General features: G+C 38.7%; 1 protein-coding gene across 1 annotated transcript in view; it reads left to right on the top strand.

Moving 5' to 3' along the window:
* Positions 1–26899, top strand: part of prdm5 (PR domain containing 5) — a 105200-nt gene that overhangs the window by 24043 nt on the left and 54258 nt on the right. Inside the window, exons 8-12 of the mRNA XM_057840218.1 lie at positions 12520–12599; positions 13610–13694; positions 13772–13929; positions 15824–15917; positions 17496–17656. Coding sequence (XP_057696201.1) covers positions 12520–12599; positions 13610–13694; positions 13772–13929; positions 15824–15917; positions 17496–17656 — 578 coding nt within the window. The remainder of the gene's footprint in view (positions 1–12519; positions 12600–13609; positions 13695–13771; positions 13930–15823; positions 15918–17495; positions 17657–26899) is intronic.

The raw sequence follows: 26899 nt of genomic DNA, 5'->3' as shown, positions 1-26899 counted from the left end.
CCAGTAGCCGTCCCCGCGTTCGCCTCTAATTACCGCGTAATTGCGCGGCGGCGGCACCTTCTGGGCTCCACATAATTTGACTATTTAGGGCAGGATGTAGGCCACGGGTGAGCCCAGATGGAGACTTTGATATCGCGGGGTGATTGAGCTGAGATTTAGGGTCCCCGGTGTGGTCTGGGCGTCTTGTGCGGGTAGGGGGAAGTGATTCAGACAGAGCTGATGGACTCGAGATAGCCAAATCCCTTCCAAACGATGCAGTCACATTTGATAAAAATTGGATTATTGATGGCCATAGACACCAATAGATTAAGAAATATGAAGTAGACATGTGCTGATTACCGGTTTCAAGGTATAGACCCTACCCCCGTGACGTCACAACTCCTTCCTCCTGACTGGTGCCGCGCAATTGTCCGTCAACACATCATGTTTCCCTGTTACGGCTACGTACATTCCTCCTATTTACGATGTGTTTTTCTGCTCGTTAACATTCATAATCAAAATGGTGAAGGCGTGTGTGGCGGTCGGTTGCAATAACAGAGAAGATAGACGGAGAGACTTGAAGTTCTACCGGATTCCGAGAGACCCGGAGAGAAGAGAGCGAGATGGGCTGCTGCAATTCGACGAGAAAACTGGGCTCCAAACGATTACCACAGATTATGTAGTAGTCATTTTATATCTGGTAAGATGCATTTAATATATATTTAGAGGGTTTTGGGCTGCTAGGCTAATCGCCGACAACATACACGTATGTATGTAGTGAGAGTGCTATCGCTAAACCATATAAACATTAAAAGCCCTAACTCCATTGACAAACGACATGAAATACATTAGATTTGACAGTGGATGCCAGCAATAACAAAAGATTTTGAATTGAAAATTTCGTAACTCACCTTTCCAAGCACAAGATAGATTCCTGCCGAATTTTCGTGGACGAGGACCTGTTTTACCCAACCAGCAACGAAGTATTTATAAGCCTCCAAGCTCTTAAAGTTTTTCAAACTTTCGTGAGAATAGGTTGATTTTGTGTGGACAGGATAGTTGTACAGTTCAGGGTAGCTAGCAGATGTCAGGCAAATACGGCGGAGACAGCGGGTCGAAAAACATCGATTTAGGCATCAAATATGGATCTGGCGAATGGATAAACTGAAGCTTTTCCACATAACGCCTTTTATGCAACGCATCAAGTGAGTTTACGGCATCCGAAAGCACCGGGTCTTCCATGAAATGCATTATAAATTGCTCGATCAATTGAGACCATTGATAATACAGACACAAAATGGGGGCGGAACCATACAGCGAGCACATGATTTTGTGACGTCGGTGGGGAGGGTCTATACCGTGGTATGAAAACGTCAACCTTTCAAAACCGCAAAAAATTTCTGTCATACCGTCCCTAAGGTATTAGCTATTTTTTATGTCCTGAAAATGCACGAAGAAATTCCTCGCTTCAAGTTACAAAGCTCAACCCTGCACCCACCGGTTGTTGCTCATTGTCAGTGAGTCACCTGTGCTACACGACGGCTGGAGGAGGTGAAACTCCTGAACTTTTTTCCCCCCGATCGAAGAAAATGAAATCACTGGTATGGGAATACTTCAGCTACAGAAAAGTTACAGACGGCAGGGGCTTCAGACCCGTCTGCAGAAATAAATTACATGGGGGGCATTACATTTTTTTGGGGGGGGCACACTTCTTCCACGAAAATGTAGCCGTAACAGTGGCGTTTTTACCCGTTATATTTTCTGATGATAGTGTCAGTCAGTGAAACTGCAGGAGGTGGCAGTGCTATCCTTTCATGTTGACTTTCGGCCGCGTCTTTGTCATGGCTCGAGTTCGTCTTTAGTTTCTTGAAAAAAACACGGATGTCCATTTCAATTTGAATAAACAACAGAATAGCCGCTAAATCGCCCTTTCTGTAACCGGAGCAATCCCTGTCCAATCGCAGTACCCAATGGCCGGCTACTCAGCCCGTCCCCCCTTATCTGTGATTGGCTAGAACTTGCCTACATTCGCTCCTCAGATTGGTTGAATTGAATGACGACAGATCAAGATAGGATGACTAGAGCCGTGTTTTTCAACCTTTTCTGAGTCACGGGACATTTTTACGTTGGAAAAAATCTCACGGCACACCACACCAAAATGTTCCAAAATTACTTTCTGTACAGTATATTTAATTATAAGATAATTTCGCAGTATTTATACTTACTCAGTGTGAAACGTTTAGCAATTAGGCTTGAAAAAGTATCAGACAGGGGACTTGAGCAATGTCTTGAAGCACATCACGGCTGGTCGTCTCGCTGACAATGGCTTTGCAGGCAGGTAGTAATAACGTCTCCGCCACAGTTTGGGACTTTTGGGATTTAGCAACAAAGTAGCTGCCTTTCAGGGCTTTCTTATTTACCTTTGTAGTTTTTCTCAAAAAAGTTGCCCATTTCTCTGTGTTTTCACGAAGGCGTACAAAATAGTCCATCGACTTCTTCTGAAGTGACAGGCATTCATATGGAGATGACGTTTAAGCTTGTATGGCGCCAGATAGCCGCTCGTGTCGCGTTCAAGAACTGCTCGGATTTCTAGCCATCTCCCACCTTGCTGTCTTCGATAATGTGTTGGAATAAAACAAAGAGGGATGATTAACGGTCGCCACATATGGATAAAATAGAAAGGACACTTTTGTGTATATCGACACTTGACGAGTCAAATAATGGACAGTAGACGTGCTGGGGTCCACATTGTTGCATAGAGCAAGGTGGCTGATGGCTAGAAATCCGAGCAACTCTTGAACGCAACACGACTCATCTGCACACAACCGAGAACTTTTTGCCTACTCCTTCCTTCCTACTGTAACTTTGCCCGACGATGTTAAAAAAAGCGACATTGGATAATTTCTCGCGGCACACCAGACGATCTCTCACGGCGGCGGCACAATCGGTTGAAAAACACTGGAATATCCTGTTTCATCCTCTCCGTGTGTGTATGTTTTTGTGGAAGATTAAAAAAAACAAAAAACATTACACAGTACAGTTTAATCGAGCTAGGGCGGGCACGGACGTCCGTCAGGGCGGGCACGGCCCCCTAATGCCCGCCCGTGCCGCCGGGTCTGAGCGGCTTAGAGGAGTAGGGCCAACCGATATGTAAAACATGTTTGTGGAGGGTGGCTTTCGAGGAGGCAATACCTCCCTAACATTTAGTTTTGTATAATCTTTCTAAATTTGATTGATTAATTTATACATACTGAAGGAATCTGACCTTCTAGCCAGATCGCTGGAATCACGCCAGCCAAACTGCCGGACCAGCGCTGGCGCAGCTCCAACGGCCCGGGCTGGGGGTCCCCGGCAACCCGGCCAGAAGGGCAAACTCCGCGCGTCCACCTTAGTCTTAATCCTTTGTACTGACTCCATCTTGAAAGGTTTAGGAGGCTCACCGAAAACAGGTTGACAATTTATTCAGGCTCGACAGAGATCAAAACGGCAAGGTGAAACAGAAACACTCAGGCGAGGAGGCAAACTCGTTCCAAGGTCACCATTAGTGCTGCAACGATTAATCGATCAACTCGAGTATTCGATTAGAAAAAAAAGATTCGAATTAAATTTTGCTGCTTCGATTATTCGTTTAATTAAAGTGGCAATATATTGGTTTGTTTTGAAAGTGTTTGCATTTAGTTTTATTGATTTGGGTGGATACACTGCCCTCTAGTCTGCTTGATTTCATGTGGCTGAATCCAGCTGCTCCCTGTTAAGACCAACATAAGCTACGTTTTTGTTTGGGCTAATGTGTTTTTAATGCATTTGTGAAGTAGTTTCTTGGTATATTTAGCCGTTTTTTTGTGGGAATATGTGTCTGAACCATTTGTATAAAAATTATTATTTTTTTTTTAAAATAGCATTTTATAGCATTTAAACTAGCGGACTTTTGTTATGTAAGTTAACCAATTGTTCTTTTGTTGTACATACATCATTTTTTAAAATTTTGAGGCTCAGTTTAGGTAATTTAAAATTTTTTATGTTCCTTATCCGATTACTTGATTATTCGAACTAACTGGTTCATCGATTAATCGACTACTAAAATAATCGATAGCTGCAGCCCTTGTCACCATATCAGAAGTTTCCGAGAAAAATGACAACATTCAGTCTTTTGAAGACACTCGCGGGGCGGGCCGTGGGCAGGAAAAATGGTGTGTTTGGGATTATTGTCTGTTTGTGGATTGGACAGGAGGATTTGGGAGTTACAGTTGTCTGGGCAACGAGGATGTGGATCTTGCCACCTGAGCGTCAACGGGGCTCTTGGAGTCTTGTCAGTCGTTTTATTAGTTGGATATCGGGCGTTCTCCTGTGTCCCTTGTGTTAGGACAGACCGTCCCACCATTAGTTGTGGACTGTCCGGGAGAACTGATTGTGAGACTTGGTGATGCAGACGTGGGCTTGTCAGCGTCCATCTTGCTCAGTTAGTTGTATGATGTACGTGCTGGATTTCCATGATAAGAAGGCATTGTTTATCTCTTATGCCCTATATTCTGCTTGTTTTCATTAAACTATGGTATAAGTGCTATTTATTTTATATTTGGTGTGTTAGAGTAATACAAACAGTCATACAGTAAATACGAGAAATGATACTATTCCCTGACTGATTATATTAAATGTGTTAGAGTAATGCAAACAGTTAGACGGGGCCTCCGAGAAAAGGTACTATCTCCTTTGACTTGCTTAATTTGTAAATCATAAGGTTCCAGAACGCAAAATACATATGACAGCACAGGGATGATGAGACGGGCACAGGTCCTGGAACATACGCAGAAAATGGTGCTGAAAACAACACGCAAATGCCCTATTGCCATGCTGTGGGACTTACAAGCCTCAATTTCAGATAATATCCATGGTATAAATGTTATGTCAACAATTTACAATTCTTTAGGCTATACCCTGCACAGCACGGACAATTGCCCACATAACCACAGGTGAGACAAGTAACGTACAGTCTAACTTGTAAAAAAAAAAAAAAAAAAAAAAATCAGCGATTACAATAAACAATACAAACCCATTCTTTTGCGAGTTTAATCCCCCTCGTCTTCTCTGGCTCCAAAGTTCCCACCGCCTTACAAATTGTGCAGGCCAAACCCGAATTTCCCATACGGGTACTGGCCTGTTGCTCTGGCTGTTGGTGGTAAACTGGCTGATTGCTGGCGCTGTAGCTGGCCCCCACGCCGGGTGGCTCTGAATCTGACCATCTGCTGCCATGGTAGCAGCCTCCTGCCCCGGCTTGGCTGGCTGTCCATGAACCTGGCTAGCTGCTGCGGCGCTAGCCTCCTCCTGCACCCATTAGCATGATCGCTGCAGCTGCCCTCATCACCGGTTGCTGCTTTTCTGACTTGTTTTGAACCATCTTCCTTCTTTTTGGCATGTTGAAATACCGTTTGATCCTAGCTGCTTACTCCCCGGATGCAAAGTTTTTTTTTGTGTGTGTGTCAGGGGCGTGATTTGTTGGCTCAGCTTTTCAGTGCATCAACAAATCTCCGACTCTTTCAAATGATGTTAAATTTTTTATAAACAACATGCAATTCTTGGGATTTTTTTCTGTAAATGAAGTTATGCATATTATTAGTTTATTTTATACATATTTTAAAAACGTTTTTATTATTATTATTATTGTTTTGTATGCACGAGAGGTGCCGGATCTGCCCAAATAAGTCCCGAAACACAGGGAGGTCAAAATCAAGGGGTGCCGGATCTTGTTCCAGCAGGATCTGGCACAAATTACCCCCTGTATACAGTGCCTTGCAAAAGTATTCGGCCCCCTTGAATCTTGCAACCTTTCGCCACATTTCAGGCTTCAAACATAAAGATATGAAATTTAATTTTTTTGTCAAGAATCAACAACAAGTGGGACACAGTCGTGAAGTGGAACAACATTTATTGGATAATTTAAACTTTTTTAACAAATAAGAAACTGAAAAGTGGGGAGTGCAATATTATTCGGCCCCTTTACTTTCAGTGCAGCAAACTCACTCCAGAAGTTCAGTGAGGATCTCTGAATGATCCAATGTTGTCCTAAATGACCAATGATGATAAATAGAATCCACCTGTGTGTAATCAAATCTCCGTATAAATGCACCTGCTCTGTGATAGTCTCAGGGTTCTGTTTAAAGTGCAGAGAGCATTATGAAAACCAAGGAACACACCAGGCAGGTCCGAGATACTGTTGTGGAGAAGTTTAAAGCCGGATTTGGATACAAAAAGATTTCCCAAGCTTTAAACATCTCAAGGAGCACTGTGCAAGCCATCATATTGAAATGGAAGGAGCATCAGACCACTGCAAATCTACCAAGACCCGGCCGTCCTTCCAAACTTTCTTCTCAAACAAGGAGAAAACTGATCAGAGATGCAGCCAAGAGGCCCATGATCACTCTGGATGAACTGCAGAGATCTACAGCTGAGGTGGGAGAGTCTGTCCATAGGACAACAATCAGTCGTACACTGCACAAATCTGGCCTTTATGGAAGAGTGGCAAGAAGAAAGCCGTTTCTCAAAGATATCCATAAAAAGTCTCGTTGAAAGTTTGCCACAAGCCACCTGGGAGACACACCAAACATGTGGAACAAGGTGCTCTGGTCAGATGAAACCAAAATTGAACTTTTTGGCTACAATGCAAAACGATATGTTTGGCGTAAAAGCAACACAGCTCATCACCCTGAACACACCATCCCCACTGTCACACATGGTGGTGGCAGCATCATGGTTTGGGCCTGCTTTTCTTCAGCAGGGACAGGGAAGATGGTTAAAATTGACGGGAAGATGGATGCAGCCAAATACAGGAACATTCTGGAAGAAAATCTGTTGGTATCTGCACAAGACCTGAGACTGGGATGGAGATTTATCTTCCAACAGGACAATGATCCAAAACATAAAGCCAAATCTACAATGGAATGGTTCAAAAATAAACGTATCCAGGTGTTAGAATGGCCAAGTCAAAGTCCAGACTTGAATCCTATCGAGAATCTGTGGAAAGAGCTGAAGACTGCTGTTCACAAACACTCTCCATCCAACCTCACTGAGCTCGAGCTGTTTTGCAAGGAAGAATGGGCAAGAATGTCAGTCTCTCGATGTGCAAAACCGAAAGCCACTTGCAGCTGTAATTGGAGCAAAAGGTGGCGCTACAAAGTATTAACGCAAGGGGGCCGAATAATATTGCACGCCCCACTTTTCAGTTTTTTATTTGTTAAAAAAGTTGAAATTATCCAATAAATTTTGTTCCACTTCACGATTGTGTCCCACTTGTTGTTGATTCTTGACAAAAAAATACAATTTTATATCTTTATGTTTGAAGCCTGAAATGTGGCGAAAGGTTGCAAGGTTCAAGGGGGCCGAATACTTTTGCAAGGCACTGTAGATATATATCATTTATAATCTTATGTACAACAGATAGTTTGTGGTTTCTATGGAAGTTAGCCAACTGTTGTAAAAATTAGCAGTATTAGATTACCTTAAATTTATTATATTTCTGTCAGTGTCCCTTTAGGCAAGGGTGTCAAACCGATTCCACAAAGGGCTTCAGTGGGTCCTGGTCTTTGTTCAGACAGTTCCAGTTCAGACAGTTCAACCAATGAGGTTTCTGATAAAATAAGCAGCACCTCACTGCAGCCAACTGATTACACTTGTAAGACACCAGATTGGTGAAAATGTATTCATCTAGTTTGGTTGGTATAAGGGGTGCAGCAATCGATTATTTTAGTAGTCGATTAATCGATGAACTAGTTAGTTCGAATAATCGAGTAATCGGATAAGTAACATAAAAAATTAAAATACCCGAGCTGAGCTTCAAACGGTGTAAAAATAAATAAATAAATGAGGATCTGGGTACAACAAAAGAACAATAGCAAAAGTCCGCTAGCTTGAATGCTATAAAATGCTAACTTTTTTCTTACAGTGTTCATAACAAATGGTTCAAACACATATTCCCACAAAAAATGGGTAATGTACCTATAAACTGAAATACGAATGCATAAAAAAACAATCCAAAAAAAAATAGTTCAAACAAAAACTTAGCTTATGTTGGTCTTAACAGAGAGCAGCTGGATTCAGCCATGTGAAATGAGTTATATCATTTTCTGTTTCCACTAGAGGGTAGTGTATCCACCCAAATCAATAAAACTAAATCCAAACACTTTCAAAACAAACCATTACAACGCCACTTTAATTAACTGAATACTCGAAGCAGCAAAATGTACCGTATTTTTCGGACTATAAATCGCAGTTTTTTTTAAATAGTTTGGATGGGGGTGCGACATATACTCTGCAGCGACTTATGAGTGAAATTAGTAACACCATATTATATAATTTCACATGCTATTTTGGTGTTTTGGAGTGACACTAATGGTTTGGTAAACTTGTTAGCATGTTCTTTATGCTATAGTTATCTGAATAACCCTTAATAGCTATGTTACGTTAACATACCGGCCACGTTCGCATTTCGTTGTTCATGCATCATGTAACATTATCATACCGTACACTTATTCAGCATGTTGTTCTCTATTGTATTTTTATTTTAAATTGCCTTTCAAGACAACATATCTGTTCTATTTGTTGGATTTTATCAAGTAAATTTGCCCCCAAAATGCGAATTATACTCGGGTGCGACTTATTTTTTTCCTTCTCATTGGGCATTTTATGGCTGGTGCGATTTATACTCTGAAAAATACGGTAATTAGAATATTTTTTTGTAATCGAATTACTTGAGTTAGTCGATTAATCGTTTCGGCAGGTGGTCCGGTCGAACACCTGTGCTGTAGGGGCTCTTCTGTGATAGAAAGATACAAATTTCAAAAATATACCTTTAGCAGAGGATGGTTTCGATCCATCAACCTCTGAGTTATGGGCCCAGCACGCTTCCGCTGCGCCACTCTGCTGTTATCTAATAGGGAAGTGATAGTGATAGAGAAAAATATTACAAACACAATCTTGACGAGTGAAAATGTTACCTGGAATATTGGCATATCTTCTGTAGAAACAAGGTACAAAGATTACCAGAGGATGGTTTTTTATCCATCGACCTCTGGGTTATGGCATGATTCTGCTGTGCCACTCTGAAGTTTGGGAAGCGACATGTGACAGTGATGAGGAACAATTTTGAAAAATGCTAATTTCATAATGGACAGTAAAAGATGGAGTAGTTGCAATTGTGTGCTTAATTCAATTCAATTTCAATTCAATTTTATTTGTATAGCCCTATATCACAACAAGGTTGTCTCAAAGGGCTTTGCAGAGGCAATATGATACACAGTCAGAAACAGCAGATGAAATAAATAGAGATGAAATAAATAAAGGTCAAGTCCTGGGCATCCCTCATCCTTAGACCGTCCATGTCGGCAAGGAACAACTCCAAAACTCTTTGGCAGAAATGAGAAACCTTGGGGAGTACCACAGTCAGAAGAGATCCACTCCCAGGACGGATAGACAGGATGCACCAGGACTGCTAATGGGAATTAGCAGACGGAGTTACAGTTTGTAAAGATGCAGTAGAGTAAGGGAACAAGAAGAGGTCCATCTAGCCAGATGAGACGGTGGGGCAACGAGGACTTCCATCCAGCCAGTGGTCCGGATAGTCAGGAGGCTGCAGCTGAAAAATAGGTAAAGGGGACAAATGATGAAGAGACTAGTCAACTAGATATTAAAATTAGAAAATAGAAATAAAGTAAGACAAGAGGTAGGTAGAGTAAGAAAAAGGAGATAGGACTCAGTGTCTGCACTTCCCCCAGCATTATAGCTTCTAGTGCAGCTTAGACTGAACTGTGAGTCTAGTCCGATTTGAACTAGCCTGACCATAAGCTTTGTCGAATAGGCCCTGTGTCGGCGCCCGCGTGGCGTCTCCGCTCGTCTGCGTGGCTGTTGCGTGCCCGGCGGGGCTCGCGCGCGGCTGGATGTGATTGGGTGCGCTTGGGCGGGGGGTCCTTTGGCCGGGATTGGCGATGGGGCGGCGTAGGGTCGGTCGCCAACGGGCTTACACTCACAAGGGATTCACACGATTACTGGGTTCGAGATCACAGAGATGATTTGTGTACACTCTACCCCTTTCTATCACTTAGCTTACAGACTCCCCCGCCTTCTTCCCCCTCTTTCCCTGGTCAACAGGCCCCCCACATGGTGTCAACCGGAAATACATTTAGCTGACGATAGCACCAACATATTAGTAGTTTGTGTAGTTAGACGTTCGATGTATTTCTTGTTGTTGTTTGTGTTTCTTCTCTTCTGTTCCCCCATAACCCCTTCCTGTTCGCTGTTATGTCATACTAAATGAGGTATGTTGAATGATCACAAAGGGAGTATGTCAGACTCTCAATATGAAACATAAAAACTGTTCAGACTATCCGGGCACTTAGACTTCCATTCTCCGTGTCAAACAGCTGAACAGGACAGGTTAAATTTTTTTTTTTTTTTAAAACTTTGACGAATAGGATCGATTTTAGTCTAATCTTAAATGTACAGATTGTCTCGGCTTCTTTAATACTAACTGGAAGCTGATTCCATAAAACAGGAGCTTGGTGGCTAAAGGCTCTAGCTCTGACTGTACTTTTAGAAACCCTGGGAACTACCAGTAGACCTGCATTCTGAGAACGGAGTGTTCTGTTGGAGCAGTATGGAATAGAACATCGGTGAGATAAGATGGCCCCAACCCGTTAATGGTCTTAAATGTAAGAAGGAGGATTTTAAATTTAATTCTAAACTCGACTGGAAGCCAGTGAAGGGCCTTGCTTAACAAATGTAGTGGATATACTTTGAAAGAAAGGTGAAGAGCAGCGGTAACCAAATAGCAGAGGATGGTTTCGATCCATCGACCGCTGGGTTATGGGCCCAGCACGCTTCCGCTGCGCCACTCTGCTGTCATACACCCCTTCAGTGAGAGAGAAGAATTCTGCAAATATAATATCGATGGGGAAATTTAAAAACTGGAATTAGACATGTGCTGATTACCGGTTTCAGGGTGTACCGTGGTATGAAAACGTCAAGGTTTCAAAACCGCAAACATTTTCACAGTTTAATGTTATGCTAACTCTGATACAGGTTAGACTTTTAGTAGCAAAATTAGTGGCTTGTTCCCCACCTCCACCACAATGATGTCTTTTTACATTGCTTACAGTGGCTGCTGCTGGCCGAAAAAAAACCCAAAAAACTTCTAATACCCTTTCTCTTCGAAGGGGGCAGCATGTAAGTCTGAACATAATGAAAATAATTCACTTAATCATGGTAGGGTCTTTTCTACCTATTCTATCCTTACAACGAATGGGAAGACAATCTAACTGAACTCATTATATCATGCAAATAAAGTAGATTAAAAGTTGGTGGGGACAATTTGAGCATCCTTAAAAGTTGGTGGTGTTATGTCCCTACCATCCTTAAGCAAATCTACGCCTTTGGTATAATGTAAACATGATACGAGTCTTACACATATTTTTTTATGGAAAATAACTAAATTATTTTTGTTCTGATGGTAAAAAAAGACGTGCTGTATATAGTGTTTTACTTTTGTGAAAGAAGGGTGAAGAGCTGCGGTAACCAAATAGCAGAGGATGGTTTCGATCCATCGACCTCTGGGTTATGGGCCCAGCACGCTTCCGCTGCGCCACTCTGCTGTGTTTCATCATGGGTGTAAAAGAGAAGAATTCTGCAAATATAATATTGACAGGGAAAGTTAAAAGACTGGAATTAGACGTGTGCAGAGTACTCGTTTCAAGGTATACAGAGGACAGCAAACATTTTCACAGTTTAATGTTATGCTAACTCTGATGCAGGTCAGACTTTCAGTAGCAAAATGAGTGGCTTGTTCCCCAGCTCCACCTATTGCTTACAGTGGCTGCTGCTGGCCGAAAAAAAACTTCTAATATCCTTTCTCTTTGAAGGGGGCGGCATGTAAGTCTGAACATAGTTAAAATAATTCACGTAATCATGGTAGGGTCTTTTCTATCTATTCTATCCTTCCAACGTATGGGAAAAAAATCTTACTGAACTCATTATATAATGCAAATAAGGTTGATTAAAAGTTGGTGGGTACAATTTGAGCATCCTGAAAAGTTGGTAGTGTTATGTCCCTACCATCCCTATGCAAATCTACGCCCTTGGTATAATGTAAACATGATACGAGTCTTACACACGTTTTTATGGAAAATAACTCAATTATTTTTGTTCTGATGGTAAAAATGTTGAGCTGTGGCTGTGGGGGTTTAGGCTCATTTTAAAATAGTTCCGTTTTTTTGTTTTTTAAAAATTTATTTTAACTTGAGTATAATGCTATGTTCCAATTTGCTAAAATGTGTTGAAAAATAAAAATCCTGTTCAATGGAATTTTTTTTTTTTTTTTTTTTCCAAACAGATATGTCAAAATAACACATTTTAAGGCTGTAATTGCAATGCCGTGAGACCATGATATTTTGGCTTAGGGTTATCGTACCGTCAGAATCTCACACTGGCACATGCCTAATAAGGAGTAGCAACAAATACAATAAATCACTTTAACGAATCTTATTTTCTTAATTTTAGGAAGTGCGCGAAGGAAACTGACATGTACCATCTGTAACAGAAAGTGCTCGTCGTCTCTAAATTTGCAAGAGCATAGAAAGGTAAGATTTTTTTTTTTTAACATTATTTTGATATACAGGATTTTCCCCTACACTTAAAAGATTGTGGCGCACCGCCACACTGAAATATTTATTTATTTATTTATTTATTTCAAACTAGCCCAGTGTGAAGGGTTCAGCGGCAACCTATTCATTGTGTATTGTAATGTCCGTAACTATGCACGGCCCCCTTAAGAGACGCTCGGACTGGGGAGCTGTGACGCAGGCTGAAGTGAGTAGGAAGAATGGGAGAATGGATGAGATAACGAGAGATAGTGGTCGCGTGTCGCATCAGCCCACTGTAATTTTGTAATTGTTTTTCTTTATCATTGTTGCCACAATAAAGTGGGTAAGCCAATACCGACCCCTCTCCTTCTTCCCCCCTATCTGGGCCATTACAGTATTTTGGATCGGACTTTTCGGCGAAAGTGAGCGGTGGACGGTGGTCTTGGACGGAACGGCAAGTTTGAATGAATTTGCGCCGAGAGGCAGGGCCCAAAATCGAGCCTTGCTCTATTTTCAGAGCCACGCCGCGCTAACGTCAACGTTTTATTATTTTTAAAAGAAAAATTCTTATTAAAAGTTTTTATTATCATGATGCTATTTTATTGTCATTGTTTTAATATTAATATTTGTTGGTTAAATAATGAACATGTGTATACTTAATATTTAAATATTCAGAAATTTGAAATTTAATTACGTTCCAAATTTTGTTTAATGATAAATTCCAAAAAAATATATATATTCATATCCAAGAAAATTATTAGAAAACTTAACAAAACAACTTAACAAAAATAAATATCAATGGAAAAATATGAATAAGACAGCAAAATGCATGTATGAAAAACACAATCAGTGCAATATTAATTGGTTAGCGATAACATAATAGCCCAATTTGCTCAAATAATACATACTTCAAATACACAACACATCACATAAATGTAAAAGTTTTACCACTTGTATGTCGTGATTCCTAAAAAACAAATCCTGTATTATCTGTTGTCACCTGATAGATCCACGAAATATTCGACTGCCACGCATGCGACAAGAAGTTCATCTCCACCAATCAGCTGAAACGTCACATGATTACACACTCAGGTGAGCTAAACGGGCATCCCCACCATTTACATATTGTAAAATGCTAAGAATCCTTTTTTTTTTTTTGTGACGGACAGAAAAGCGTCCATACACATGTGAGATCTGCAGCCGTTCCTTCAAGCGTCTTGACCAGGTGACGGCACACAAAATCATCCACAGCGAGGACAAGCCTTACAAATGCAAACTGTGCGGCAAGGAGTTCGCCCACCGGAACGTCTACAAGAACCACAAAAAAGTAAGAAGACCAAAAAAAAACTTTTTAAACAGATGCTAGCCTAGTGCTAACATATAATGCAGAATGTCATAGAAAGGCTAGTGGAAATTAGCATAGATGTTACAGTTTTTACAAACCTTAAAACTTATAATTTAAACTAAAGTTATCTAGCTATAATTGTTAATTTGTCAATTCTTTCTTATGATCAGTAGAAAACGGTACAAAAAAAAACTTTTTTCACTCACTGGCTGCCATTGACGCCAATAGACGTCCATGCTATTTGGACTGGGAGACCCTGTCAGTGAATGATGCTAGCCTAGTACTAAAATATAATGTGAAGTATCAAAGAAAGGCTAAATGAAATTAGCATAGATGTGAAACTTTTTTTTTTTTTTTTGCAAACCTTAAAACTAGTAATTTAAACTAAAGTTTGTAGCAATATACTTTTAATTTGGCAATAATTTCTGTTAAGATATAGAAAACGGTACAAAAAAAACTTTTCACTCCTTGACTGCCATTGAAGCCAATAGAAGTCCAATCCAATTAGCCCGGGAGAAATTGGCAGCAAGTAATGCTAGCCCTCTGCTAACATATAATATAAAACGTCATAAAAAGGTTAGTGGAAATTAGCATAGATGTTGAAGTATTTATAAACCTTAAAATAAATCATTTAAATTAAAACTTTTGTAAAATAATTAATTACTTCCTCGTTTTTTTTAAACCCGAAATGGTAGTTTTTTAAATTATTTTTTTTACCATATTTTTTCTGCCATTGATGCCAATAGGCGTCTAATTCATTTGGGCTGAGAGAGATTGGCAGCAAATGATGCTAGCCAAGTACTAACATATTATGTGAAACGTCTCATAAAGGCTAGTGGAAATTAGCATAGATGTTACTGTATTTATAAACCTTAAAATTAATTATTTAAATGAAAACTTTATTATACTGATTAGTTAATTTCTTGTTTTGAAGCCTAAATTATATATTTTATTTTACCCCTTGACTGCCATTGGCGCCAATAGATGTCCAATGCATTTGGCCTGGGAGAAATTGCAAATGATACTAGCCCAGTGTTAGCATATTATGTGAAACGTCATGGAAAACCTAGAGGAAATTAGCATATATGTTACAGTATTTATGAACCTTAAAACGTGGCATTTAAATGTAAGCTTTATTTTAATAAGACTGCTATTGACGCCAATAGACGTCCAATCGATTTGACCTGGGAGAAATTGGCAGCAAATTACGCTAGCCCAGTGCTAACATATTATGTGAAACGTCATAGAAAGGCTTGTGGAAATTAGCATAGATGTTGCAGTGTTTATAATCCTTAAAACGAATCATTTAAATGAATACTAAATTTTAATAATTGGTTAATTTGTCAATATTTTCTGATGTACGACAGAAAAAAAAACATTTTTTTGTTTTGGTTTTTTACTCCCAGTCTGAATGGATTGGACGTGTATCGCTGTCAATGGCAGTGTCAATTCAAAATAGGACACTATTAGAACTTCATTTGATCCTGTTGTAGTTTACTATTTTTTTTTAATTACTTGAATGTTGATCAGTGTTTTTTAAAGTAAAACCAGGTGTTTGCAAACACCTTATTTTTTATTCAGCTATAAGATAAACCAGAAATTGAAGACCATTCAGGTGTAGAACTGGACAATTTGATGTTCTCTAAATAATAATTTTGATTAGTTGTCGATGAATCGGAACACTCAGAGTTAAATCATTCAAATAAGAAGAATAAAATATTGTAGCCGTTCATCAGCGGCGGCTGTTATCCGCTTGACCCTCCTTGCGACCTTTGACCTTTTTCTTGACCTTAGGGACTGAGGTGTCACTCGGACTGATTAATAGATTAAAAACAAAAACCCAGCACTGATGCCTCTTTGTTGTTGTCCGTCGTAGACGCATTCGGAGGAAAGACCATTCCAGTGCGACGAGTGCAAGGCCCTCTTCCGAACCCCTTTCTCTCTACAGCGCCACCTACTCATCCACAACAGTAAGGACGTTTTCATCATCTTGTGTTTACAATCAGTAAAGGCCGATATTATACTTTATACATTTATGAAATCATTCATTAAAAAAAAAATTCTAACTAAAACTTAATTTGATGTCCGGTCTAACTAGCAGATTAATTCCCAAGTGAGTTTGTCAAAGAACGTCTACCACTGCTAATGCTGAAACATGACTCGAAGGCTTTCTCCCCAGTTGTATTCCTCTCACACATGTTCTGATCTCACGTGTTTTTTTTTTTTTTTTAATGGGCCGGAAATCATCCCACATGACAAAGACGGCAAAAGGCTCAAGGCCTTTCTCACCAGCGTCAATGCAGGTGGCGCAATTTGATCCCGATTCAATCTTTTGTTGACAAAATAATGATGAAAAAAGATGACTAGATTTTGAAAAGATTTCTGGTTCATATGATATGAACAACTACTGTATGTGGTGCCACAACACACTGTTTCTATTGCGCACCAGAAGCAATCTGGTAAACAAAAGCATTAAATAGCATTTAAGCTAGCAGACTTTAGCTATGCGAGTTAGCCAATTGCTCTTTTGTTTAAACCATTTGGTGCGCACCAGATAGTATCTGGTGCACACCAGATTGTTTCTAGTGCGCGCCAGCATAAATAGCATTCAAGCTACCACTTTTGCTATACAGGTTAGCTAATTGTTCTTTTTTTACTAGTGGGCACCAGCATACATAGCATTTAAGCTAGCAGACTTTTGCTATGCGAGTTAGCCAATTGTTCTTTTGTTTAAACCATCTTGTGTGCACCAGAAACAATCTGGTGCGCACCAGATAGTATTGGGGGGAAACCAGATTGTTTCTAGTGCGCACCAGCATAATTAGCATTTAGGCTACCAGACTTTTGCTATATTGTTTCTAGTGTGCACCAGCATACATAGCATTTAAGCTAGCAGACTTTTGCTATGTGAATTAGCCAATTGTTCCTTTGTTTCAACTTTCTGGTGCGCACCAGATAGTGTGGGTGCACACCAAATTGTTTCTAGTGTGCACCAGCATACATAGCATTTAAGCTACCAGACTTTTGCAATGCAAGTTAGCCAATTGTTCTTTTGTTCAAGCCATCTTGTGGCCAGAAACAGTTTGGTTTTAAATTTGTGGTTACTGAACAGAAAGTGACCCGTGAATGCCTCGAAATCAGCAGGAAGTGAATCAGAAATGCCCCAAAATCAACAGGAAGTGACCGGAAATCAACAGGGAATGACCTGAAATTCTCCAAAATACAATAATTGTCTGCCATTGACGTCTGCTAGTGATGAACTCAGCTTTAACTATTTACCTTCCACTGATGACGATTTACGTTATTTGAACCGGGAGGGTCACTCACCCATGGAAAGAATGTGGTCTCTCCCTTTAAAAGAAGTGTGATTGAGAACCAATTTACTGTCTGCACACTGTGTCTATTTTAGTTCTATTTTATCAGACTGCTTGAAACTTGCGTCACCCAGGAGGTGTTCTTTTGTAGTCGGCATAATGGCCTCGGATGACGGCGACAACAAAAATGAAAGAAGCTTTTGTGGCGAAGAAATAATGCGTGCGTTGCCGCAGGTGAAAGGACGTTCAAGTGCGACCAGTGCAACGCCACCTTCAAGCGCAAGGACACGCTCAACGTGCACATCCAGGTGGTGCACGACGGACACAAGAAGTACAAGTGCGACCTGTGCGAGAAGGCCTTCGTCACGCCGTCCGTCCTCAAGAGCCACAAGAAGGTCAGAATGATGCATTTGCTTTCTCTTATACAGTATAAGAATAAAAATATCAACTTTAAAAAGTAAAATATTATGGAGCTCCTAAAGGTACATCGACAGAAATAAAATAAATTTAATCCATCTGGTGCGCACCAGATTGTTTGTAGTGCGCACCAGCATCCATAGCATTTACTTTTGCTATGTAAGTTAGCCAATTGCTCTTTTCTTTAAATCATCTGGTGCGCACCAGAAACAATATGGTGCTAATACGCACCAGCATACATAGCATTTAAGCTAGCAGAATTTTGCTATGCGAGTTAGCCAATTTTTCTTTTGGTTTAACCATACGGTGGGCACCAGATAGTATGTGTTGCGCAGCATAAACAATTTGGTGCGCACCAGATAGGATGTGGTGCGCCCCAGAAAACATCTGGTGTACACCAGCATACATAGGCAAGCGGACTTTTGTTATGCAAGTTAGCCAATTGTTCTTTTGGTTTAACCATATGGTGCGCACCAGATATTATGTGGTGCACACCAGATTGTTTCTAGTGCGTACCAGCATACATAGCACTGAAGCTAGCAGACTTTTGTATGAAAGTTAGCCAATTGTTTTTTTTGTTTGTTTTTTAACCATCTGATGCGCAACACTTTCTATCTGGTGTGCACCAGATAGTGTGTGGTGCGCAGCAGAAAAAATCAGAAACAAACCAGCATACCTAGATAGCAGACGTTTCTATGCAAGTTAGCCAATTGTTCTTTTGTTTAAACCATCTGGTGTGCACCAGATTGTTTCTAATGCGCACCAGCATACATAGCACTGAAGCTAGCAGACTTTCGTATGAAAGTTAGCCAATTGCTTTTTGTTGTTGTTGTTTTTTAACCATCTTATGCGCAACACTTACTATCTGGTGCGCACCAGAACAGACTTTTGCTACGTGAGTTAGCCAATTGTTCTTTTGTCTAAACCATCTGGTGCGCACCAGATAGTGTGTGGTGCGCAGCAGAAAAAATCTGAAACACACCAGCATACCTAGCTAGCAGACGTTTGCTATGCAAGTTAGCCAATTGTTCTTTTGTTTAAACCATCTGGTGCGCACAAGATAGTATGTGGTGCACACCAAATTGTTTATAATGCGCACCAGCATACATAGCACTGAAGCTAGCAGACTTTCGTATGAAAGTTAGCCAATTGTTTTTTTGTTTGTTTTGTTTTTTAACCATCTTATGCGCAACACTTACTATCTGGTGCACACCAGAAACATTCTGGTGCACACCAGCATACATAGCATTTCAGCTAACAGACTTTTGCTACGTGAGTTAGCCAATTGTTCTTTTGTCTAAACCATCTGGTGCGCACCAGATAGTATGTGGTGCGCAGCAGAAAAAAATCTGGTACACACCAGCATACCTAGCTAGCAGATGTTTGCTATACAAGTTAGCCAATTGTTCTTTTGTTTAAACCATCTGGTGCGCACCAGACTTTTTTAGAGTGCGCACCAGCATACACAGCATTTCAGCTAGCAGATTTGGCTATGCGTGTTAGCCAATTGTTCATTTGTTTAAACAATCTGATGCGCACCAGATAGTACGTGGAGCGCAGCAGAAACAATTTTATACCAAATAGTATGTTTAGTATGTATTTTGCTGTGCAAGTTAGCCAATTGCTCTTTTAGGTTGAAACCATCTGGTGCACACCAGCATGCATAGCATTTAAGCTAGCAGACTTTTGCTGTGCAAGTTGGCCAATTTTTGTTTTGTTTGAACCATCTGATGTGCACCCGATTGTTTCTAGTGTGCACCAGCATACATAGCATTTAAGCTAGCAGAATTTTGATATTCAAGGTAGCCAAATTTTTCTATTGTTCAACCATCTGGTGTGCACCAGAAACAATAATAATTTTTTTCCTATGGCTCATCATAAAAATTCATCCTTTATTACTATAGACATTAGTTTAAATTTCTGGTTTTAAAGTTTGTAATAGCTGTATCATATATGCTAATATCTATTAGCCATTCTTTGACATTTCACCTCATATTTTAGGAGTAGGCTAGCAGCACTCACTACCAGCGTCTTACAGTCCGAATGGATTGGACGTCTATTGGCGTCAACGGCAGCCAGTGAGTGAAAAAAAAAACTCATCAGGAAGTATTGACAAATTTAAAAACTATTTCTATAAACTTACTATAAACATTAGTTTAAATTACTAGTTTTATTGTTCGTAATAGCTAACAACTTGGCTAATTTCTATTAGCCTTTTTATGACGTTTCACACCATATTTTAGCACTGGGCTAGCAAAACTTGCTTCCAGCGTATCCCAGTCCAAATAGATTAGACTTATATCACTCTAAGTGCAGCAAAGGAGTAAAAAAAAAAAAAAAAAAAAAAAAAATGTATATTTCATCAGAAAATATTGACAAATGTTTCCGTTATTACTAAAAACATTTGTTTAAATTACTCTTTTTAAGGTTTATAATGACTGTAAAATCTGCTAATTTCCATTAGCCTTTCTTTGACGTTTCACATAATATGTTAGCACTGTGCTAGCATCATTCACTGCGAGCATCTCCCAGTTTTAATTAATTCATTTAAGGTTTTCAGCAATAACTTGCATGAAGGTAAAGAAATCAGATTGACTTGAAATTCCAAGTTTTGATTTATTTAGGGCTGTCAAACGATAAAATTTTTTAATCGAGTTAATCACAGCTTATAAATTAATTAATCGTAATTAATCGCAATTCAAACCATCTATAAAATATGCCATATTTTTTTGTAAATTATTGTTGGAATGGAAAGGTAAGACACAAGACTGATATATACATTCAACATACTGTACATAAGCACTAGAAGTGCACGATAATTATCAGTCCGATAATAGGAATATATATATATATATATATATATATATATATATATATATATATATATATATATATATTATCGGCCCTATTAATAGTATTTTTGGCACGGTGTCGGATTGGGATTTGTGCGTTTGTTTCCACTCCTGTTTTTCCAGTATGCAAAGTTTTGTTACTGTCTTTGTTTTTTTCATTATAATAATGTTCATGTTATCATGAAAATTCTGGTTCGGTCAAAGGCAAATCTAAGCTGAATCAACCACTAGTATTTTTGACCTACAGGTGTTCAAAAACTCAGGTGAATATACATTGAAAAATTATTAGGGCTGTCAAAATTATCGCGTTAACGGGCGGTAATTAATTTTTTAAATTAATCACGTTAAAATATTTGACGCAATTAACGCACATGTCCTGCTCAGACAGATTTAAATGACAGTAGAGTGAAATGCCCACTTGTTAATTGTGTTTTATGGAGTTTTGCCGCCCTCTGCTGGCGGTTGGGTGCGACTGATTTTATAGGTTTCAGCACCCATGAGCATTGTGTAAGTAATTATTGACATCAACAATGGCGGGTTACTAGTTTATTTTTTGATTGAAAATTTTACAAATTTTATTAAAACGAAAACATTAAGAGGGGTTTTAATATAAAATTTCTATAACTTGCACTAACATTTATCTTTTAAGAACTACAAGTCTTTCTATCCATGGATCGCTTTAACAGAATGTTAATAATGTTAATGCCATCTTGTTGATTTATTGTTATAATAAACAATACAGTCCTTATGTACCGTATGTTGAATGTATATATCCATCTTGTGTCTTATCTTTCCATTCCAACAATTTATTTTACAGAATATATATATAATTTACAGAAAAATATGGCATATTTTATAGATGGTTTGAATTGCGAATAATTGCGATTAATTACGATTAATTAATTTTTAAGCTGTAATTAACTCGATTAAAAATTGTAATCGTTTGACAGCCTTAAAAATTATATATATTATCGGTTATCGTATCGGTATCGACCTTGAGGAGTAGGAAGTTATTAATGTCGGTTTCAAAAAATGGTTATCGTGCACCCTTAATAAGTACTGTATTTGTTTATCATAACAATAAATCCACAAGATGGCATTAACATTATTATTATTCTGTTAAAGCGGTCCATGGATAGAAAGACTTGTAGTTCTTAAAAGATAAATGTTAGTGCAAGTTATAGAAATTTTATATTAAAACCCCTCTTAATGTTTTCGTTTTAATAAAATTTATAAAATTTTCAATCGAAAAATAAACTAGTAGCTCGCCATTGTTGATGTCAATAATTACACAATGCTCATGGGGGTGAAACCCATAAAATCAGTCGCACCCAAGCGCCAGCAGAGGGTGACAAAACACCAAAAAAACACAAGTAACAAGTAGACATGACACTGTGCTGTCATTTTAATCTGTTTGAGCGGGGCATGTGCGTTAAATGCGTCAAATATTAAAGATGTCCCGATCGATCGGCATTTTCAAAGTATCGGAATCGGCAAAAAAATATCAGAGATGCCTTTTTAAAAATATTTATATATTTATTTTGATTAAATCGTTTTCTAATTGTATTTAACGTTACAGACACACTGTCTAACATTCATCCAGAGTCTTTAGTTTTGGCTTGAAGTAGGGCTATCAAATTTATTGCGAAATCGGCGGTAATTCATTTTTTAAAAAATTAATCACGTTAAAATATTTAATGCAATTAACGCATGCGCTGCACGACCCACTCACGCATTGTCGCGTTCAATCTATAATGGCGCCGTTTTACCTACTGTATATATAGAGCTAACAGGCAGCGTAAAATGAGTAGAGAGAATTATGGCAGTGTTTGGAGCCTCTTTTTAATTGGCTAAAGCCGTAAAATCCCTCTCTCAACAATTAGAGATATCGTGGGAAGCAATGTTGGGAAGAACGGTAGTGGTTGATCTTCCTTAACACCCTACGTTACTTCCCAACGCAGAGAAGATATATTAATTGGTGCCACTACGCACGGTCATGGTTGCCCTTCCCATCATGCATTTGGGCAGAACAGTTAAGTGGCTACAGTATCATTCACTGAAAGCTCAACAAATGCACTAGATGGTAATATTTAGTCACAATATACAAAGTCACATTTATCCTTTAAGAATTACAAGTCTTTCTATCCGTGGATCCCTCTCACAGAAAGAATGTTAATAATGTAAATGCCATCTTGAGGATTTATTGTCATAATAAACAAATACAGTACTTATGTACTGTATGTTGAATGTATATATTCGTCCGAGGTTTATTCATTTTTTTCTTAATGCATTGCCAAAATGTATATGATCGTGAAAAATGATCGGGAATGATTGGAATTGAATCGGGAGCAAAAAAACATGATCGGAACAACCCTATTTATAATGACTGTAACATCTATGCTAATTTCCATTAGCCTTTCTTTGACGTTTCACATAATATGTTAGCACTGGGATGGCATCATTCACTGCGAGCATCTTCCAGTTTCAATTAATTAATTTAAGGTTTTCAGCAATAACTTGCATAAATGTAAAGAAATCAGGTTGACTTGAAATTCCAAGTTGGCGGTCAAACGATTAAAATTTTTAATCGAGTTAATCACAGCTTAAAAATTAATTAATCGTAATTAATCACAATTAAAACCATCTATAAAATATGCCATATTTTTCTGTAAATTATTGTTGAATGGAAAGATAAGACACAAGACGGATTTATACATTCAACATACTGTACATACAGTAAGTATTGTATTTGTTTATTATAACAATAAATCCACAAGATGGCGTTAACATTTTTAACATTCTCTTAAAGCGATCCATGGATAGAAAGACTTGTAGTTCTTAAAAGATAAATGTTAATACAAGTTATAGAAATTTTATATTAAAACCCCTCTTAATGTTTTTGTTTTAATAAAATTTATAAAATGTTCAATCGAAAAATAAACTAGTAGCTTGCCATTGTTGATGACAATAATTACACAATGCTCATGGGGCTGAAACCCATAAAATCAGTCGCACCCAACGCCAGCAGAGGGCAACAAAACACCAAAAAACACAAGTAACAAGTGGACATGACACTGTGCTGTCATTTTAGCTGTTTGAGCGGGGCATGTGCGTTAAATGCCTCAAATATTTTAACGTGATTAATTTAAAAAATTAATTACCGCCCGTTAACGCGATAATTATGACAGCCCTAATTTTTTTACATTGTATTTTTTGACTTCTGAATAACTGTAAATAGAGAGCTACGTGGGAACCTTTACCCAAACTGTTTTCCTCCCTTGTACTGTTTGACGTGACCATGCAAGCTATTAAGCGGAAATATAGCAGTGTTTGACGTCTGTCAAAACCTGCCAAAAACATCCATCTGGACCCAAGGAGGCCCAAACAAAAGCCCGGGGATCTTTCTCTTGACTCCAGATTCAAAATGGCAGCTCGTCCATTAGCTCCGCGGGGTGGCCCCAGCCCAAAACTGATGCGGACGCTGATTAGCGGCCGACGACCGCGCGTTAGCCTCTAGATTGAAAGCGTCAGCAGCGAGCGGACGCCACTCGGGGGGTCGTCTACAAACAGCGGGGACCGTGGAGCGCACTAGCTGCGGATCGCGGATCGGGATCAAAGTGGTCTGGACAGACGACAACCTGCTGTTCATAAACTTTGCCCTAAGCAAAATAATGCCAAATGTTTAGCGACGCCATTTTCACTTATGCTCGGAAAATCAATGACAGCCAGTGCGCGTAAACACTTTTCTAATGGAAAATTTTGGTAGCAACCTGTTGGTTTCGATATATTCTCACATCCCTAATATACATATTTTATCCTCTAATGTGGATTAAAAAAAAAAAAACAGTGTTTCAAAATACGCCTTTCAAATGCTGCCAAGCTTAGTGTCCAAATCAGGTCTAATATTCCTCAACGCCACGTTCACTCGATTTTGCCCGGCGTGACGCAAATCACAAGTAATAGCGGCGAAGAGTGAAGCGAAACAGCTCGCTGCTTTTGGATCGCCGCCGGCTTTCAATCATTGTTTGGACTGACAAATGACTTTGTACAAATGAAAAATGGCGATCTGGAGCTAGTTTAAAACGTCAGTGGATATTTGCAGCAGAAACAATTCAAATCAATAAGCCGAGTGTCGGAGGACGCTGCCAAGTGCTTGGCAGTCATTTCTAACCAATAATGAAACCAAAGTGTGCTAACATTTAGCTTGCGCAAGGCTGCCATTGACAGCCATTGTTGTCAAATACCAATTTGGACTTTGGTGGTGCTGGCAGCAATCGAAACAGCGATCGACGTTCAACCCAACTTGGACTCGGAGGGATGGCAGCGATCACGTGATGTGAAACGTAATAGAAAAGCTAGTGAAAATTAGCATTGATGTTACAGTAATTATAAACCTTAAAAAGAGTAATTTATACACAACTTTATAGATTAATTTGTCAACATTTTCTGATGAATGGTAGAAAAGTTTTTTTTTTTTTTTAATAAACTCCTTGGCTGCCATTGACAGCGATAAAAGTCCAGTCTATTTGAACTAGAAGAAGCTGGCAACGAGTTATGCTAGCCCAGTGCTAACGTATAATGGGAAATATCATTAGCATATATGTAAATTCTAAACATTAAAACGAGTAATTTAAACTAAAGATTATCGTAATAACTGATAAATTTTCAACGTTTTCTGATGAGTGGTAGAATTTAAACAATTTTTTTTAAACTCTTTGCAGCCATTGACGGCGATAGAAGTCTAAGCCATTTGGACTAGGAGTGGCTAGCATCGAGTGATGCTAGCTCAGTGCTAACATATAATGCAGAACTTCACAGAAATGCGAGTGGAAAATAGCATTTATGTAAATTTTAAACCTTGAAACGAATACTTTAAACTAAAGGTTATAGTAATAATTGATTAATTTGTCAACGTTTTCAGATGAATGGAAGAAAACACATTTTTATTTTTAAAACTCCATAGCTGCAATTGACTGCGATAGATGTCCAACCTATTTGGACTAAAAGAGGCTGGCATCACTCGATGTAATTTAAACTGAAGTTTATTGTAATAACAGATTAATTTGTTAATATTTTCTCCTAAATGGTAGATAACGTTTTTTTTTTGTTTTTTTTTTCCAAGTGATGCTAGCCCAGTGCTAACATATAATGTAAAACGTCATAGAAATGCTAGTGTAAATTAGCATATATGTAAATTATAAACATTAAAACGAGTAATTTAAACTAAAGCTTATAGTTAACTCGTTAATTTGTCCACATTTTCTGATGAATGGTAGAAAAAAGTTTTTTTTTAACCTTCTTGACTGCCATTGACAGCGATAGAAGTCTAAACCATTTGGTCTATGAGAGGCTCTGATCGAGTTATGCTAATCTGGTGCTCACCAAAAATGGGAAACGTCATAGAAATGCTAGTGGAAATGAGCATAATGTAAATTCTAAACCTTAAAATGAGGAATTCAATCTAAAGTTTATTGTAATAACTGATTAATTTGTCAACGTTTTCTGATGAATGGTAGAAAACTTTTTTTTTTAACTCTTGGCTGCCATTGACTGCGATAGAAGTCTAAACCATTCTGACTAGGAGAGGCTGGCAATGAGTTGTGCTAGCCTGGTGCTAACTTATAATGGGAAACAACAGAAAAAGCCTAGTGGAAATTAGCTTATTTGTAAATTTTAAACCTTCAAACGAGTAATTTAAACTAAAGTTTATAGTAATAACTGATTAATTTGTCAGTATTTTCTCAGAAATGATAGAGATGTTTTTAAAAAAAATTTTTTTTATTACTTCTTGGCTACTAATGGCGGTGCTGGATGTCCAATCCATTCAGACTAGGTGATGTTGGCAGTGAGGGAAGCTAGCCCAATTCTAACATATAATGGGAAATGTCAGAGTTGTGCCAGTGGAAATTAGCACATATGTAAATTACAAACCTTAAAATGAGTTTTTAAACTAAAGTTTTCAGTAATAACGGATTAATTTTTCAATATTTTCTGATGAATGGTAGAAAATGTGTATTTTTTTTTTTTTTTTTGATACCTTGGCTGTCGTTGATGCTGATAAAGTCCCACTAGGAAAGGCTGGCATCAAGTCATCCTAGCTCAGTGCTAACATATAATGGGAAACATCGTAGAAAGGCTAGTGGAAATTAGCGTGTATGTAAATTATAAACCTTAAAACGAGTCATTCAAAATAAAGTTTTTAGCAATAACAGATTCATTTGTCAATAATTCGGAAAAACAGGTGAAAAAACTTTTATTTATTTATTTTTTAACTCCTTGGCTACCTTTGACGGCGATAGAAGTCTAATCCATTTGGACTAGGAGAGGCTGTCAGTGAGTGATGCTAGCCCAGTGCTAATTAAAAAAAAC

This window comes from Corythoichthys intestinalis, chromosome 7, assembly GCF_030265065.1.
Source record: "Corythoichthys intestinalis isolate RoL2023-P3 chromosome 7, ASM3026506v1, whole genome shotgun sequence".
NCBI lineage: Eukaryota > Metazoa > Chordata > Actinopteri > Syngnathiformes > Syngnathidae > Corythoichthys > Corythoichthys intestinalis.
This window is presented reverse-complemented; position numbering and strand designations above follow the sequence as displayed.